Source organism: Ruditapes philippinarum, unplaced genomic scaffold, assembly GCF_026571515.1.
Source record: "Ruditapes philippinarum isolate M1 unplaced genomic scaffold, ASM2657151v2 ctg2303_1_1_1_1, whole genome shotgun sequence".
Lineage (NCBI taxonomy): Eukaryota > Metazoa > Mollusca > Bivalvia > Venerida > Veneridae > Ruditapes > Ruditapes philippinarum.
The window spans coordinates 140,544-156,196 of NW_026856239.1; the positions used below are offsets into that span (position 1 = coordinate 140,544).

The following is a 15,653-nucleotide window of genomic DNA, read 5'->3' on the forward strand; positions in this document are numbered from 1 at the left end:
TGCCGCTGGTTCTTGTTCCTAGTTGCTAGGTCGTGTGGGGTAGCGTCCATTGAAACACCGCCTTTCCTTATTGATCATGTTTATCATATTTTACTTGTTTAAGCTAAATTGGTGATTTATGGATTTATCATACGCACATTGTGTGATACATGTACTATTTACTTTTCTAACTTGGTGTTCTTATGATGTCTTTAAAGTAAGTGTAAAAGTTTGAAAGCATTTATGTGCAGAATAAATGTTTTACTGCTGATTGGACATTGATATTGTGATATTTTTACAAGACGTTATAACCGATAAAAACCGGAGCTTGGATCCTCCGTGACTGTAATTTATATTACAGACCTAGAATCAATTGTTATACTTTCTCGAATCACACTTGGGATTCTGAATAACATAATGAATTACAGAACAGCCAGAAAGTTGCCATAAGATAATTACAATATCGGTGTAGCACATTTATATGACGACTTTGTGAAATGTATTTATCCGTATGGTTCTTAGTTGCAGGCGAGATATTTTGGTGAATTGTTATCGTAATCCACTTTTACTCGGGTACATTTTTCTAGAGGCCGTATCTACCCGGGACAGCCTCTTTAGGTAAAGTGTTTACGCTTCATTCATCCGATCAACATCTTATTGATTTTTTTTCACTCGAAAAATTAATCACATGCTTCATGTTCATTTATTGCACCTTAGTTATCACCCCTTTTAAAGATAATTTTTATTTTCTCCACTATTTATCAGACTTTTTTATTCTGCAGCTGCTTTCACTGCAGCAACATTATTTTCGGAGTTGCTGTTTCTAGAAGAACATATTTGGGTTCATCTTTGACATATGTTCTACCGGACTTAAATAATCTGACATATATCTTAACCGACCTTTCCTAACTTGTCTAAATCTTGTATAAATGAGACACGACAAAGCCAATTACTTTCCTTAGATATCAAAACATAAAACAGATATAATTTAATAAATTTATTTGTCCTAAGTGTCGCAAACAAGTTCTAAAGTAATGGATAAATCAACGACAAAGTACTTTAGAGATAATCAAATAACCGCCTGTACTGTATAAAGATTAACACAAACAGTAGAAATATATGAAAACAAATAACATCCAAACAAATAGCGGAGGGAGGGCGGGTTTTTTGAAAATCAAGCGACACTACAAAAATACTAATAGCAATGAAAACTGGAAACAAGTCCCTATAAATAGCCAAGGTGTATGAATATCAAATATAAACCAATGAGAAGTTGTTTTGTTGATGCTAAGAAACAGACACTAAAAATAGAACTAAAAAAGGTAAACAATCCAATGAAGCGTAATTAGTTATTTTAATGCTTAAAATAATTCAATTACTTTCCTTAGATATCAAAACATAAAACAGATATAATTTAATAAATTTATTTGTCCTAAGTGTCGCAAACAAGATCTAAAGTAATGGATAAATCAACGACAAAGTACTTTAGAGATAATCAAATAACCGCCATCCCTAAGCCCAACAAACTAAGGCAATCAAAATAAACAACACAAAATCAAAAAAAAAAAATTTTACCTTAGACCGCAGAAACAAAATTTATATACAGGAATCTTCTGAAAGATTCAAAATTTTAACACAAATTGTAGAAATAAATGAAATAGTAATTTGAATCAACAATTACTACTATATGACTAACATAATATTATTTATATATATATAATATACAATTAGAACCTTACAATAATTTGTTATGACTTAACTGCCCAGAAGGTTAACACATCCAACTGTAGACAGTATTTCTTCAATCAAGAAGAAACTCATAACAAAAATAATAATTAATAACTCAGCGTAGAAATAACCCTCAAGAAGAAATGACCCAAACGATTTGAGCCCTCAGTATTCAAATGTAACCCTCCATCTAGATTGGCAAAAAGAAATCTTTTGATCTGCCCTTAAACAAAAATGGACGGAAAGATTTCACAAACTTCACATTCAAATCCTTGGACATTTCTTTTTCAAAACAAGTATTGACTTGTTTGATAACTGACTCAGTTTCATCCTTATCCACCGGCCGAGGAAGTAAAGAAGAAACGATAATATGAATGTCTGTTTTTAAACGACGGACTGTTGCAATCAAATTTGCCAGACCAGATAAAATATAGTCACATGAATTGCCATTGGCAATATTATTGGTACCGGCATGAATAATTATATAGTTACTAGAACCAAGAGACAGCTGTCTATTCTCTAGAAGAAAATTGATTTTACCGATTGTAGCACCTCTGATGGCTCTAACTTCAACTCCCTCAATCGGTGGTAAGTTTTTTATCATAGAATCACCCACAATGATCACCTTCCTGAACTCTGAAATTAATTAGGTATTCAAAGATAGAATACTTTGAAATACAAAATACAATACTTTTGAAATACAAAATACAATATATAAAGACTTCAAATATATAATCATTTACCCACTAAGAAAATTCTGCTAACCTAAATAAATGTCTGTCAATAGTAGAGACAAAATTAAGAAAATTATCAAATTTCAGTAAGTGAAATTCTGCCAACTTGTGTAAACATCAAGTTATAACAGATACTCCATTAATTAAAATGAAGCCACATAAGTAAATAAAATTATAACATATTACATAAATAACACTGTCCTTCAACAGTTGCTATGAACAATGTGTTTTCTATATGTGATAACTTGTCACTAACACTGCCCTTCAACAGTTGCTATGCAAATGGTGTAATTTCTATATGTGAAATTCTGCCAACTTGTGTAAACATCAAGTTATAACAGAAACTTCATTAATTAAAATGAAGCCACATAAGAAAATAAAATCATAACATATTATGTAAATAACACTGTCCTTCAACAGTTGCTATGAAAAATGCGTTTTCTATATGTGAAAACTTGTCACTAACACTGCCCTTCAACAGTTGCTATGCAAATGGTGTAATTTCTATATGTGAAATTCTGCCAACTTGTGTAATCATCAAGTTATAACAGAAACTTCATTAATTAAAATGAAGCCACATAAGAAAATAAAATCATAACATATTAAATAAATAACACTGTCCTTCAACAGATGCTAGGCTAATAGTGAAATTTCAATCTGAGAAAGTCTGCCAACATGTGTAAGCATCATGTTGTAACAGATACATCATTAATTAAAATGAAGCCACATACATGTAGAAAATAGAACTATAACATTAGGGCCTACATAAAAAACTCTGTCCTTTAACAGTTGATATGCAAATTGTGAAGTTTTTTATATGTGAAAATTCTGCCAACTTGTGTATTCATCATGTTGTAACAGAAACTCCATATATTAAAATGAAGCCACATAAGAAATTCAAAATTCAAAACGTAACCAAATAAACACTATAATAAGGAACTTGAATGTCATAACAATTTTATACTACCCTTAATGAATACTTTAGATAATTGTAATTGAAAATCTGCCTACTAATTGAAAGACCATAAATATTATATCTAATCATATTTTAATTTATTACTAATGAATTTTGATACTCTTAATTTATCTTGAAAAGAATACTCTATATACTTTTTATAGGCATCTGACTTCCAGTCACCCATTAATTGAATAAGATCAGCAGGTAAATTAAGCCTAAAGGCATAAGTAGCAAAACCTCTACGAAAAGAATGAGTAGAGAAGTCCTCAGAATTTAAACCAATATTGTCAATACAAGATTTCAATTTTCTCATAAAGATTGCATATGTAACTGGTTTATTAGAGCCTAGCGAAACAAAAGGATCATTAGCCTTGCCAGGAACTACCTTAATCATATTATTGTAAGCAGATACAGGACATAAACAAGAATGATCTATACTGTGTAAAGGAACCTCTAAAATCCGTTCTCCTGCTTGTATAGTTTTTGACCATTTCATCTTAACCAACAAATAAGTGCCTAAATTGACAATATCTTTTCTCAACAAAAACTTTGGATTCTGCAAATCTCTTATATTTGTTGGTACCAAGTTTGATTTTCTAGCCAATAAAAAGAAAGCAAATAAAAACAAACACCAAAATACAACATTATCAACTTGAGTAAAATCTAAACATTTAAAAATACTCAGCAGAATTTCTGGAGTAATAGGAGTCGCCTGTTTATGCAAATACAGTTTTTGTTTACTTATCCCTTTAAGAGATAAATTTAGTAGAAAATTATTAATATGTTCCACTGAAGCACCTAGTAACAAATGCATTGTTTTAACACCACTGATGTAATTTCTAATTGAATCAACCGATTTCATGGATCTACTCAGAAACTGAGCATATAATTGAAGTGTTTCAGTAGAAACTGGCAGAGAAACCAAATGAAAATAGGTACAGAAAAGCAGAAATGCCTCCCATTGAATCTTCAAATTTTTCCATGTACCTTCAGCATAAGCTTGTTTGTTAGATAACATAAGATCATGCTTCAACCCCATAAACTGAACCTCTGAAATTTAAAAAACAATAAACCACTAATTTAATGTAAAATCACCATGGATTTAAGATATCAAAATCAGTACTTTTAACTGAAAATTCTTTTAACCTATAATTCTTTGTTAAACTAAAGAACTCATTACGATGAAATTCCCCCTGTTCAAATCTTGATAAATGGTCAGCTAAACGATTCTCTGATGAAGAGATATGTTGAGCTTTAATTTCAAATTCATAAACTGCAGAAATGAAGCAAATCTCCCTTATGTATTTTTGAAGAAACGGCATTTAGCTTTCCCGGAATTAATAGCAATACATGTAGAAAGATTATCACACAAAATGACTATCCTTGAATGCCTAAAATTAGAAGCCCACAGATGTAAACAAAGTACTAAGGCTAGCATCTCTAATGCACCTATATGTAAATTAAATGACAAAATTTCTGAAGGAAATAAAGCATGGAAATAATTCCCTTCCCAAAAACCACCACAGCCTTCTAGACAAGCATCACAACTTAAAATAGTATCAGGCTCACACCAAGGTCCTAGATACAACAAAGAAATACCATTATATTTTGGCAAAAATTCATTCCACCATAGCAAGTCTTTTTTAACCTCATCAGGAATGCAATGTTTAATCTTTTTATCTGCACCATACAATTGTCTGAGCCAATTTAACAATCTAGCCACAAAAAATCCTGCTTGGTTTAACACAAGCTCCTATGAAGTTCAATTTCCCTAAAAGAGACTGAAGCTCCTTTAAGTAGCAACTTTTTTATTTAACCATACTTTCACCAAACTACGAATCTCAATCAAACGATTTGGAGTGATTTCCATAGTCATAGTCTCAGTATTGAACAAAACGCCCAAAAAAGTCATGATTGTAGAGGGTGGTGAACATTTTTCTACAGCTTCTTGTAAACCACACAACTCTAAAACTCTAGTCAGAGTTGAATAAGCAAAGTCAGCAAGTTCTGGTTTTTCAACCCCAGCTAAATCATCTAAATAGTTCAAAACAGAGATGCCCATACCCAGTAACATAAATGCTACAGCATTAGTAACACGTTGACAAATATAAGCAGCACTGCGAAGACCCATTGATAAAACAACATCACAAAAAAAAAGATTATTCCAAGAATAAGCCACTAAATTGTAATCAGAAGGACATATACTAATTTGTCTGTATGCGCCTTTCAAGTCTTTTTTGTATAACCTAGCCGAAGTGCCTTTAGCTAAAATCAACTTAACAAAATCATCTATTCTAGGAAAAATAGTAGAACTTGCCATCCCTAAATATTCATCCTTTTCAATGTAATCATTAACCGCGCAAGAAGTATTTGAACTCAAATCTAAAATTACTCTTCTGTCTGAAACCTCCTTTTTTGGTACTGAATTTAAAGGAGACACTAACATATTATTTGAAAATGGATTTTTTTTGAAAAGGGCCTATAATGTGCTCATTTTGAATCTCTTTTTGCAAATATTTGTTAATTTGAACAGGAAAATCATTGGCCCCTTTATAATTTTTGTAATTAGAAGCTTCTAAGGATTTTGAAAATGCATTTTCATTACCAGAAAAATTTATAGGAAAACCAAATTCCAAAATTCACATACCAGCATATCATTATATTGAAAGGTTGACAAAATTTGTCTCATATAAGAAGTATTTATCTTGTTATTAATTGGAATACGGCAACCTTCAAAAATTATGTTTTCCTGACTTTTTAACCAATTCATGAATTAAAATTTTCTTATTGACTTCTGAAAAGGTAGAATTATTTTCAACAAAACTACACATGTGACATGAACCAGATTGAGAACAAACATGATAATTTTCCTTTATATTACTTTCTGAATTTTTGAAACAAAATTCTGGTAAAAACAAATCTTCAACCTTATTTTCATTCTTGAAACTTCTGTTGCATGAAAAAAGTCATTGCATAGCATATGGACAAGCTGTGGAACACTCCGGATGATCCAATTTCTTTTTATCTTTCTGCCAACAGGAAGCACAAATATGTTGAGCCATACGCATCCTACCTTTTACAACCATCATGTGACCAGATTTGTTAGAACATTTATTCCTCTGATAAGGAGAACAAAACCAAGTAGAACCTTGACTTTCATCAACAGAATTATCAATAGAAACCTGCTTGTTGAAATTTCTACGATTTCTTGTACTAGATGTAGACTTGCCCTGAACTTGAGGCTGATATTTGCTTAGAATAGCCATTTCAATATAATGGAAATCATCAGACCAGGACTTCTTACCAAGCTCTATTTCCCTAAGAACAGCTGCATAATATGCCTTTAAAATGCTGAAACCATAGGATACGCTTAAATACATTAATCTTTTAAGTAATCCCATTCGTCCTTTTCTTTCTGTAGATTTGGTGTCATTATCAGAGATAATCTCCAATTCACCAGCTATAAAAAGATTCATAGACAAATCATTGAAGGACAGACTCTGGTCAACAAATTCGTATCTTAACTGAGAATGAGGATATTTCTGAACAAATTTCACTCTATCAGACGCTTTAGCCTCGATACCAGATCTATGAGAGCTCTTTCTTCTAATATTTTTATTAGAACTGGGAGAGAACTCTTCATCTGACGAATCAACAATACTAGAAACTTCATTGTCCGAATTATCGGACGTATCCGAATCGGAACAACTTGTATCAATAGAAGGTTCTTCAAGACCTAATTTGCTAAGCTTACGCCGAACTTTACGCTTTAAATCATTATCTTGTCTCAAAGAGGTTAAAGTTACTTTTTTATCCTGACTTTTCTGCAAAGGAGAGCTCTTATTTACTTTTTTTGAGCAAATTTTCTTCGGTTCTTTAGCATCAGCAAACGAGATAGAAATAGACGAAAAATCGTTACCCTTTAAAGATTTTACAGCGTCTCTCTTTTCTTTAAGTTTGCGTCTTAATTCTGCCTTCTCCCGCTGGACGATAAGCTCTTTTTCTTCTTTTTCTAATTTTTTCAATTCCTCCTTCATGCTATCCAGATCTGAGTCCTCAGAATCAGCAGACGCTTGCTTCTCACAAACTGAAATCCCACAGGGCTTCGATTCCTCCAATAAACCCGCAGAAGCAGTCGGCAACTTATTCACCTCTTCTCCATTGTCGTCCGAAATCCACGGTTCTCCTTCGATCATTTTTTTTATAGTCTACGCGACCTTTTTTCCTTTCAGTAGTCCAGTAGTCCTTGAAGACATTTTAGAATAGAATAATAAACCCAGCAAGGGTCTATATCCCTTCAAATGAGAAATTAATTTCTAAATTAATATGAATGTCCAGTGATAACTTGAAACTTTAAAACTTAATAAAATGAAAAGGCGGGAATGCCACACCCTAAAAACAACTTCGAGAAACTTTTTTTTTTGAAAATCAAGCGACACTACAAAAATAGCCAAGGTGTATGAATATCAAATATAAACCAATGAGAAGTTGTTTTGTTGATGCTAAGAAACAGACACTAAAAATAGAACTAAAAAAGGTAAACAATCCAATGAAGCGTAATTAGTTATTTTAATGCTTAAAATAATTCAATTAAGCGAAATTCACAATAAGCTCTTTGCTCCTCTTGAAAAATGTTCTTGTCCTTCGTAGTTCAAGTGAAAATGTTATCCTTGCGTATGTAGCAGGGGGTCTAATACTCTCATACATGTAGAAGAGGCTTCACTGGACAATAGTAAAGCTTAGACTGATTTATGCCTCCCTATTTGTCGCACGTGCTGCTGAATATACCAACACTGCCGTTTAAGTCAAAACCGCCGCCAAATGTCGCAAAACAATCTGTCGTGAAATGTCGCAATGTCACATAATTTTTTATCAGATTACATATTATATTATATTATATTATAAACACATTATAAACATATTATAAACATATTATAAATTTAAGCGTAATTGTTGATATCAAGTTAATATCTACAAAAATCGGGATTGATTATTGACTTGCTAGTTACTACATAAATGAACTGTAAAACGCCTAATTCAGAGAAAGATGCTTAAAGAACGTCCACTGAGGTCCAAAAGTCTACAAACATAGAATTCAAAAATCTTACTTCGATTAGAAACTTGAAACATGTGATAAAATGATTAAGAAATATTTTCAAAATTACATTAAATATGGCTTTTATCGAATTGGGGTTAAAGCGTCACACGCGTTTTATTTATATATGACATTTTGTACACACAAAAAATAATTATCCTGGAAAAAAAAACAGAATGACTGAATGATCTCAGTTTTTGTACTCCAGTCATTGAAATAGACATACATTAAGTTGTATAAAAATTTCGACAAAATATTGTCAGTCCCTTCATTTCAGAAACCCTCGGCGGAAGAGGACACAAAATTTAGTGTACCAAATTATTTTTTTCCCACAATAAACTTACAATTGCAGACAGTCACTATCTATCAGTCATTACAAATCCAGAGTCACGCACAAATCTACTCACTAAGGACAGTGCTTCTTTACAACAGATGAAAGCGGGAAAAGAGGAGACCAACGAATCTAGCTGCGACCATTGAACATTTTAACATATACTTAAATGTTTACCAACACTTTTTCAGAAAATAATAGACATTTTGACTATTTGCTGCAAGTATATAGAATATTCTTGTAGTATATTTTTATGACAATTTTAACGTTTTTTTCACCCGAAGTATTTTGCTATGAGAAAATTGGCAGTAGGAATTATTTTGTTCCCAATGTGTTGGCATTGATTGTATAAGATTCTGAATAGAATACCCCATGTAAAATTGTATGTGAAAACGTTTATAACCATTAAGCAATTTTAGCGGGGGAGGTGGGGGTCATTATTTTTTCTTTAATATTCTCTTTAAATTTGAAAATACTGTTTTATCATAGAAAAACATTGCCTAGAAATTGATATCATTTCCCCTTATAAAAGCTTTTACAAGTATTGATAATTTGACACTTCACTTAATAAGGCTATACACATTATACCAGAAACAAATTGTATCTTGAATTTCATTCATAATCAAAACATATCCGCTAACTGACTTCATTTTAATTAAAAGTTATATTACGTCCTTGATTTCAGTACAAAACAATGCAATTATCTAAAAGGAATATTAAAGAGGATACAAATTACTTATTGTTTACATCAAAAACATTTTTAAGAAATCATATTCATTTTCCTATCAAGTGATTTTTAATTTTAATAATTTCCTTTGTACTCTAGTATTTTCTTTGAACGAAGTCAACCTTGTTGGAGGTAATCAATTATAGTTGCAGCCAACAATTGAAAAACAATAAATCTTTATAGTGAAATTCCTATTGTTGCGCTATCAATATCAAGCACAGCGTCTACGTTTGTCATTCACTTATCGAATAAAATCACGCAAGGAATGCAATACTTATTATCAAGGCATTATACAACACCCTAAGAACTACAAGCATATTTCAACACGGTATGTATTTTATTACTTATAGAAAACTGACTAATAAAAACAAGTTCAATATATCATTAAAAGTATTTCATACATAGTTTATGCCACTAACAATACACGTGCCACAATAATTAGTTTATTAAAATACAAAAAGTACCCGATACTCATGTAAATCATGTTACTATCCAATAACGTCGAGTACAAAGATATTATATTTGACACCCTAGAAACGACCTCTACAAGTATAAGCGCTTATCGTAACTAGGTCAATTGGCTTATGTTCATAACTCCGTCAAGGAGGCTTCGGCTTCAATCTCTGGTTTGCATTGGTTATATATAGACGTTATGAGCTGGCAAAATGATGTAATCAATTTTCACGAAACACAATAACCATTTGTTGTATCTGTCTCTGAAAATAAATGGCATCCATCTTTTTGACATTCTAAGTAGACATTATTGGCGCCCGCGCCAAAGCGCGACGCCACTTATGGAATGAAATCAGATTTTGTGAAAGGGCGACAGCAACTTCTTGGGCCTTTTTGTCGGTCATAATAGCCGATCATTCCAATTGGTTTGAGGGTTTTTGATTATCAAAAATGAAATGTCGCGAACAATGAATAGCGAACTGGAGAATTTCGCAATGCAAACATTTTCAAATGAAATTATCTTATCCGTCAATTAATGAACAATGTCTTTCGTCCGCCCATTCATAAATATTATACAATTCTGGTAAAAACAAATTAACAATTGAAAAGTTTATAAGAATATCTTGTCATCAGATATCTACTAGTTCACCTTCACTTGCTGCATTTCTTGCAAAGACGCCCATTGATGTTTTGCAACAATGCTTTTCTTGTAGTTATAATAACATACAGTTAGAAATGCTATAATATAACTAAATGATAAGATGGTATTACAAAATGTGCATAAGTTTTCCCGGGACACATATCTAGCCTGATATAAATATTCAATAGGAATGGATGGAATTTTCTCATAAAAGCATTTACTTGTATTGATAATTTACCATCGTCTGCACGTTATCAAGTTAGACGCATTACAACAGAAACAAAATGTATCTTAAATTGCATTCATACATTAATCACACAAAAGCCGCTAACTGAATTTTCATATTTGATTTAAAGTTAATTATGGCATTGCTTTCATTTAAGTTACAATACAATCATCTATAAAGAATAATAGAGGATACACATTTTTACTTTAAGTGCCAGCAAAGACATTTTGAAAAAAATTGTATTCCTTTTGTTGTCAGATGATTTGTAAATCTTTTTAAAATGTTTTCTACCTTTTTCTTTAAACAGAAGTCACCTTGTCAGAGATATTAATTATCGTGCTACGATTAACATAAAAGCGAGATATCTTTTAGCAGCATCTCTGTTAAGTACTTTCACTGATGTTAGGAGTAACAACGGTTTAGTTTATTATTGAATATCAAACTTAAACCAAGTAAGAATTTGGAAAAAACTACATTCATGTTAAAACATGTTATGTATTCTGTTACTATTAGGAAATTGACTCATAAAATCAGCTCCTGTGGAAACAATATTTCATATTTATAGCCAATGTCATATGGAACAATAAAGCTATATACTACAAAACAAGTATTTGCTAGGATCATAAACATCATAGGACTATCCTATCCAATAGTTTAGTATGACACTTTAAAAAACTTGGTATAGAATAGTATTAGATTTGACACTCTAGTAACTAACGTCTTGTATAAACTTAAGGTAAGAAATGGGTCTTGAATCTGAAATTAGCTTTGTATTAATTACTCAACCACGGAGGCTTCAACCTCAGGTTTATATCAGTTATCTGCTGGCAAAAGTGAAAATCAATTTTCATGAATAAGTATTTAAAACTCTTTCTTATCAATATTATTGAAATGCAAACTCGATAATAACGTATAAGGTTTTGTTTTAAATGTGCTTTCTATAATTAGATCATTTGACAATACTGTTTCATTTTAAAATATTCCTTAGAAAGGGATGTCATTTCTTCTTGAAAGCATTTACTAGTATTGATAATTTGTCATGGTCTACACTTTATCAAGTTACACGCATAACAACAGAATAAATTGTATTTTAATATTGTATTCAGAAAGAAATCACACAAAAGCAACTAAATGACTTTAAATTTTTATGAAACATTATGTAATTGCTGTGCTATAACTATCTTGAAAGAATGATAAAAAAGGTTACAAGAAATATTCTTATTTCTTGCCGTTTACACCCAATGACATTTCTTGAGAAATCAGAATTATTTTCTATCAGATGATTTATAAATAGAGTCTTTCTAAAAGTGTTTTCAACAATTTCGTTTGGACGCAAGCCACCTTGTGTTGAGATATGTTACTGTAGTGCTACGATTAACATGGAGCATAAACATAAAAACAAGACATCTTTAACGTGACATTCCTCAATACTTTCATCGATGGTAGCAATAAGTAAGATCTTCTAGTAAGCTCAGTAAGAAATGGAACTTGGATCTTCGATTGGCCTCATATAAATTTTAAAATGTCCAAAAGATAAACCAGTTTATTCAGACCACAAATCTAACCTACACATATTTTTTTTCTAAATCATTATTGAGTCTGAATTAATGATTCAGCACAATTTAGTGGAACGAAAGATTGTCGCATACACTTTAAATCTTCATTGAAGAAGACATATTTTATATAAACTTGATATAGTACATAATCATTTTCTTTCCCAAAATAAGCAAACTATTGCATGCAGTCCCTATCTTAATGTAATAATAAATCACGAGTCACGCAAAATTCTACTTTGAAGACCACACGTATATAATCATCTAAGAAAATAATGTATTTTACACAAGGTAAAGAGCCAACCAACGTATTTAGCTGTGAATCTAACCACTATTAAACTTAATGATGTCGGTTGTAAAATGTCGGAATCTTCATATCATAATAAATTTACATTATAAGCAGTTTTCAAAAGATGCATAGACATTATGACTATTTGCTTTAAGTTAATGAATGATTTGTGTAGTTCATGATAAAAAGTAGAAAACAAAGACAAACAAAGAAAGGCGACAGTCACTGAACGCAACCCCCGACACAAAACAGCAGTACATCAGAAGACACCGAACCAAAATGGGAGAGGACACAAAAGTAATGGAAGGGGCATATATAAGTTAGTATTGGAAGAGGTCATTCTTAAGAAAGGCGGTTATCTAAATTTGCATATTTCTTGCATATTCTGTCACGTCGTTTACTTCATTAGTGACTTTTTTACGATTTTTGATTATTTGTGCGATGCTGATTTTATTATTGTTAAAAAATGGCAGAATGTATTTTTTTACTTTGACCTGAAAACTTCAAGATGGGCATAATGTTACTTTAAATAATCGGGTAGATAAGAGTTGGTCGCTTGTTATAATTTTTGTTCTTTTGTTTTGATTGCCTTTAAAATTTCTTAATTTCTAACCAATCTCTAGGAAAATGGTGAAAGTAAAAGAATCAGCTAGAAATAAGATATCTCGCGTACAATGTGCGTGTATAAACGTTTAACAACAATATAGACTTTTTTTGTTTTTTAATGTCCTTTCTTTAATTTGTTCTTTTGAAAATACTGTTTCCTTTTAAAAGCTTTCTTTGACATCAATGTAAATTTCTCATAAAAGCATTCATTGATGATTCGCCATTAGCTGCACGTAATCAAGTTACACGCATTACAACAAAAACATAATATTCATAATCAAAGCAAGCGAAAGTCGCTAAGGGAATTTCCATCTTTAATTATACGTCATGTATTACTGCTATGTTTTTTAAATTTCAATATAAATATCGAAAAGCAATTATAAAGAGGAGATAGATTATAATTTATATAAATATTTGCTATCAGACGTGCATAAAGTGTTTTACTAACTTTTATCGTGGAGAAATAAAATTAAATTGCAGCAAATATTGAAAAAGCAATCCTAACTGTTAATTCACTATTCTAAAAATTGTTTTACAATTGCTAGGAAAGGTCACGCCAGTTTAGCAGAACATTGACTTTACAACAATAACTACTTTTATTTATATCAGATTAAAAACATGTACGTGACTCACTTGTTATTTATTTAAAAATTCAACAATAACTCATAACATTGCTTTGAAATTTTAGACTCACTGCCCATCTCCTTATTATCAAGTATGATAAAAATAATAAAACCTAACATAAAATGGTTCTAATCTATCAAAATTAGGATTGATTTGAAGCATCGGTTATGCTTAGTATTTCAAGATTGTATCTGTTATAAGAAAGGAATATATCTTGTAACAACTGTCCATATAGCGCGTTGCGTATTGATTAACTTGATTATTTCTCCAATTGAAATAATTACATGTTACTTAATTGTGTTTCATTTCATTTCATTAATGTTATTTGAACTATTCACGCACTTCTTTTTATGGTCAATTGTGATATAAAAGGATCCGTTAAAAGCATGTTTTTCATCTTTTTAATGAACTTATAGAAAATTAACAAATAAAATAAAAGTACACTGTAAAAAGATATCCCATAGGCATTTCATTCAATTACAATATTTCCCAGGACTACATAGTTATTTTTATATATAAAAAAAAAACAACAGTAAAACAACCCGAAATAAGTATTTGTTATGGTCATAAACACCAAACCATCAATTACATTGACTTGATTAAAAAAGTTCGGAGGATGCGGTAAAGTTGGAAGCAAATCACATTATTTTCTTAACAAAGTAAATAGTGTACCACAAACAATACAATACACTTGTTATTCAAAGTTTGTCAGGTACATGAACGAGCAATGTATGGTATCAACCGTCAGAATCTAAAATTGCACTAGTATATACTCTTGAAGCATCATAAGTGACAATTGGTACAAACAAATATTTCCATAGCTTTCCTGTTTAAGTAACAAAATTCTGCACAAATCCCTTGCGGAAGTTGGCATTTAACATACATGTTGTAGATGCGTTTTATACCACATGCATAATTATTTCATTTATCATTTACTAGTTAAATGCTATTTTAAATGCTATACCGGTTCTAAAATGTTATAAATATATACTTAAGTTGTTAATATCATATTCTTTGAATGTTCTTAATATGTTGTATTTATATGCTTCTTTTCTAAATAGTATGTTTATATGTTCTATATATGTTCAACATGTTTTGATATGTACAATGTTATGTTCAGTTTCTACATTTTCTACAAATAATATACATATATACAATTATACATTCTACTTGTCTCGTCTATAAAATGTTTAAAAATTAAAGCTTCTTAATTCGGATTACAAATTACAGATTACATATTTTAATCTAATGAGTTGGATATCTGCAGCAAAGTGATCTATCTATCCAAGATGCACAGGTCGAAACTTACGTTTTTCAAGATCGCTCGATTACAAGTCGTTGCTGATATAATCGGTGCGAAAAATTGAAACTTCTATAACTTCTATACATATTGGATAGAAGAATGTTAAGGAAAATGTTAAGCAATATATATTATATTACAATGTATATATAGATCTACAAGCTATTTTGATAAAAATAATAAATTATAAGGTGTCATCTTCATCACGAATTCGGCCACAAATCCCACCAACACTGTCAACTATTTTTATTTTTGTTTTGCTATCGTTTTTAGGAAATCTCCGCTATTCTATATTTTACGTCTTTACCATAACATTCTAACATAGAAAGTCTTTTCAACAATAGGCAAGAGATTTATTCCTAAAGTAACAATTCGTACGGACTATCCCCAATGTCGCTTTGGGAAAAACA

The 15,653-nt window shown here is 30.9% G+C and overlaps 1 protein-coding gene across 2 annotated transcripts; it reads right to left on the reverse strand.

Annotated features, from left to right (window-relative positions):
• Nucleotides 1-1,014: 1,014 nt before the first annotated feature.
• On the reverse strand, nucleotides 1,015-7,616 carry LOC132745913 (uncharacterized). 2 transcript variants are annotated; one of them, XM_060734926.1, is made up of 3 exons: nucleotides 7,319-7,616; nucleotides 2,248-2,343; nucleotides 1,015-1,592 (listed from the first exon to the last, which is right to left on the reverse strand). In XM_060734926.1, exons 1-3 carry the CDS (start codon nucleotides 7,593-7,595, stop codon nucleotides 1,576-1,578), a joined length of 390 nt encoding a protein of 129 aa, XP_060590909.1. In that variant the 5' UTR covers nucleotides 7,596-7,616; the 3' UTR covers nucleotides 1,015-1,575. The 2 variants fall into 2 exon arrangements, with proteins under 2 accessions (XP_060590909.1, XP_060590908.1); XM_060734925.1 differs by lacking the exon at nucleotides 1,015-1,592 and having other exon boundaries at nucleotides 1,601-2,343.
• Nucleotides 7,617-15,653: the final 8,037 nt, after the last annotated feature.

Bases quoted from the DNA above. Each gene is read 5' to 3' on its own strand.
- LOC132745913 (XM_060734925.1), bottom strand. From the start codon at position 7,595: ATGATCGAAGGAGAACCGTGGATTTCGGACGACAATGGAGAAGAGGTG. The intron at 2,344-7,318 runs GTAACGATTTTT...AATTAATTTCAG, and splicing joins CGCTGTAAAATCTTTAAAGG to AGTTCAGGAAGGTGATCATT.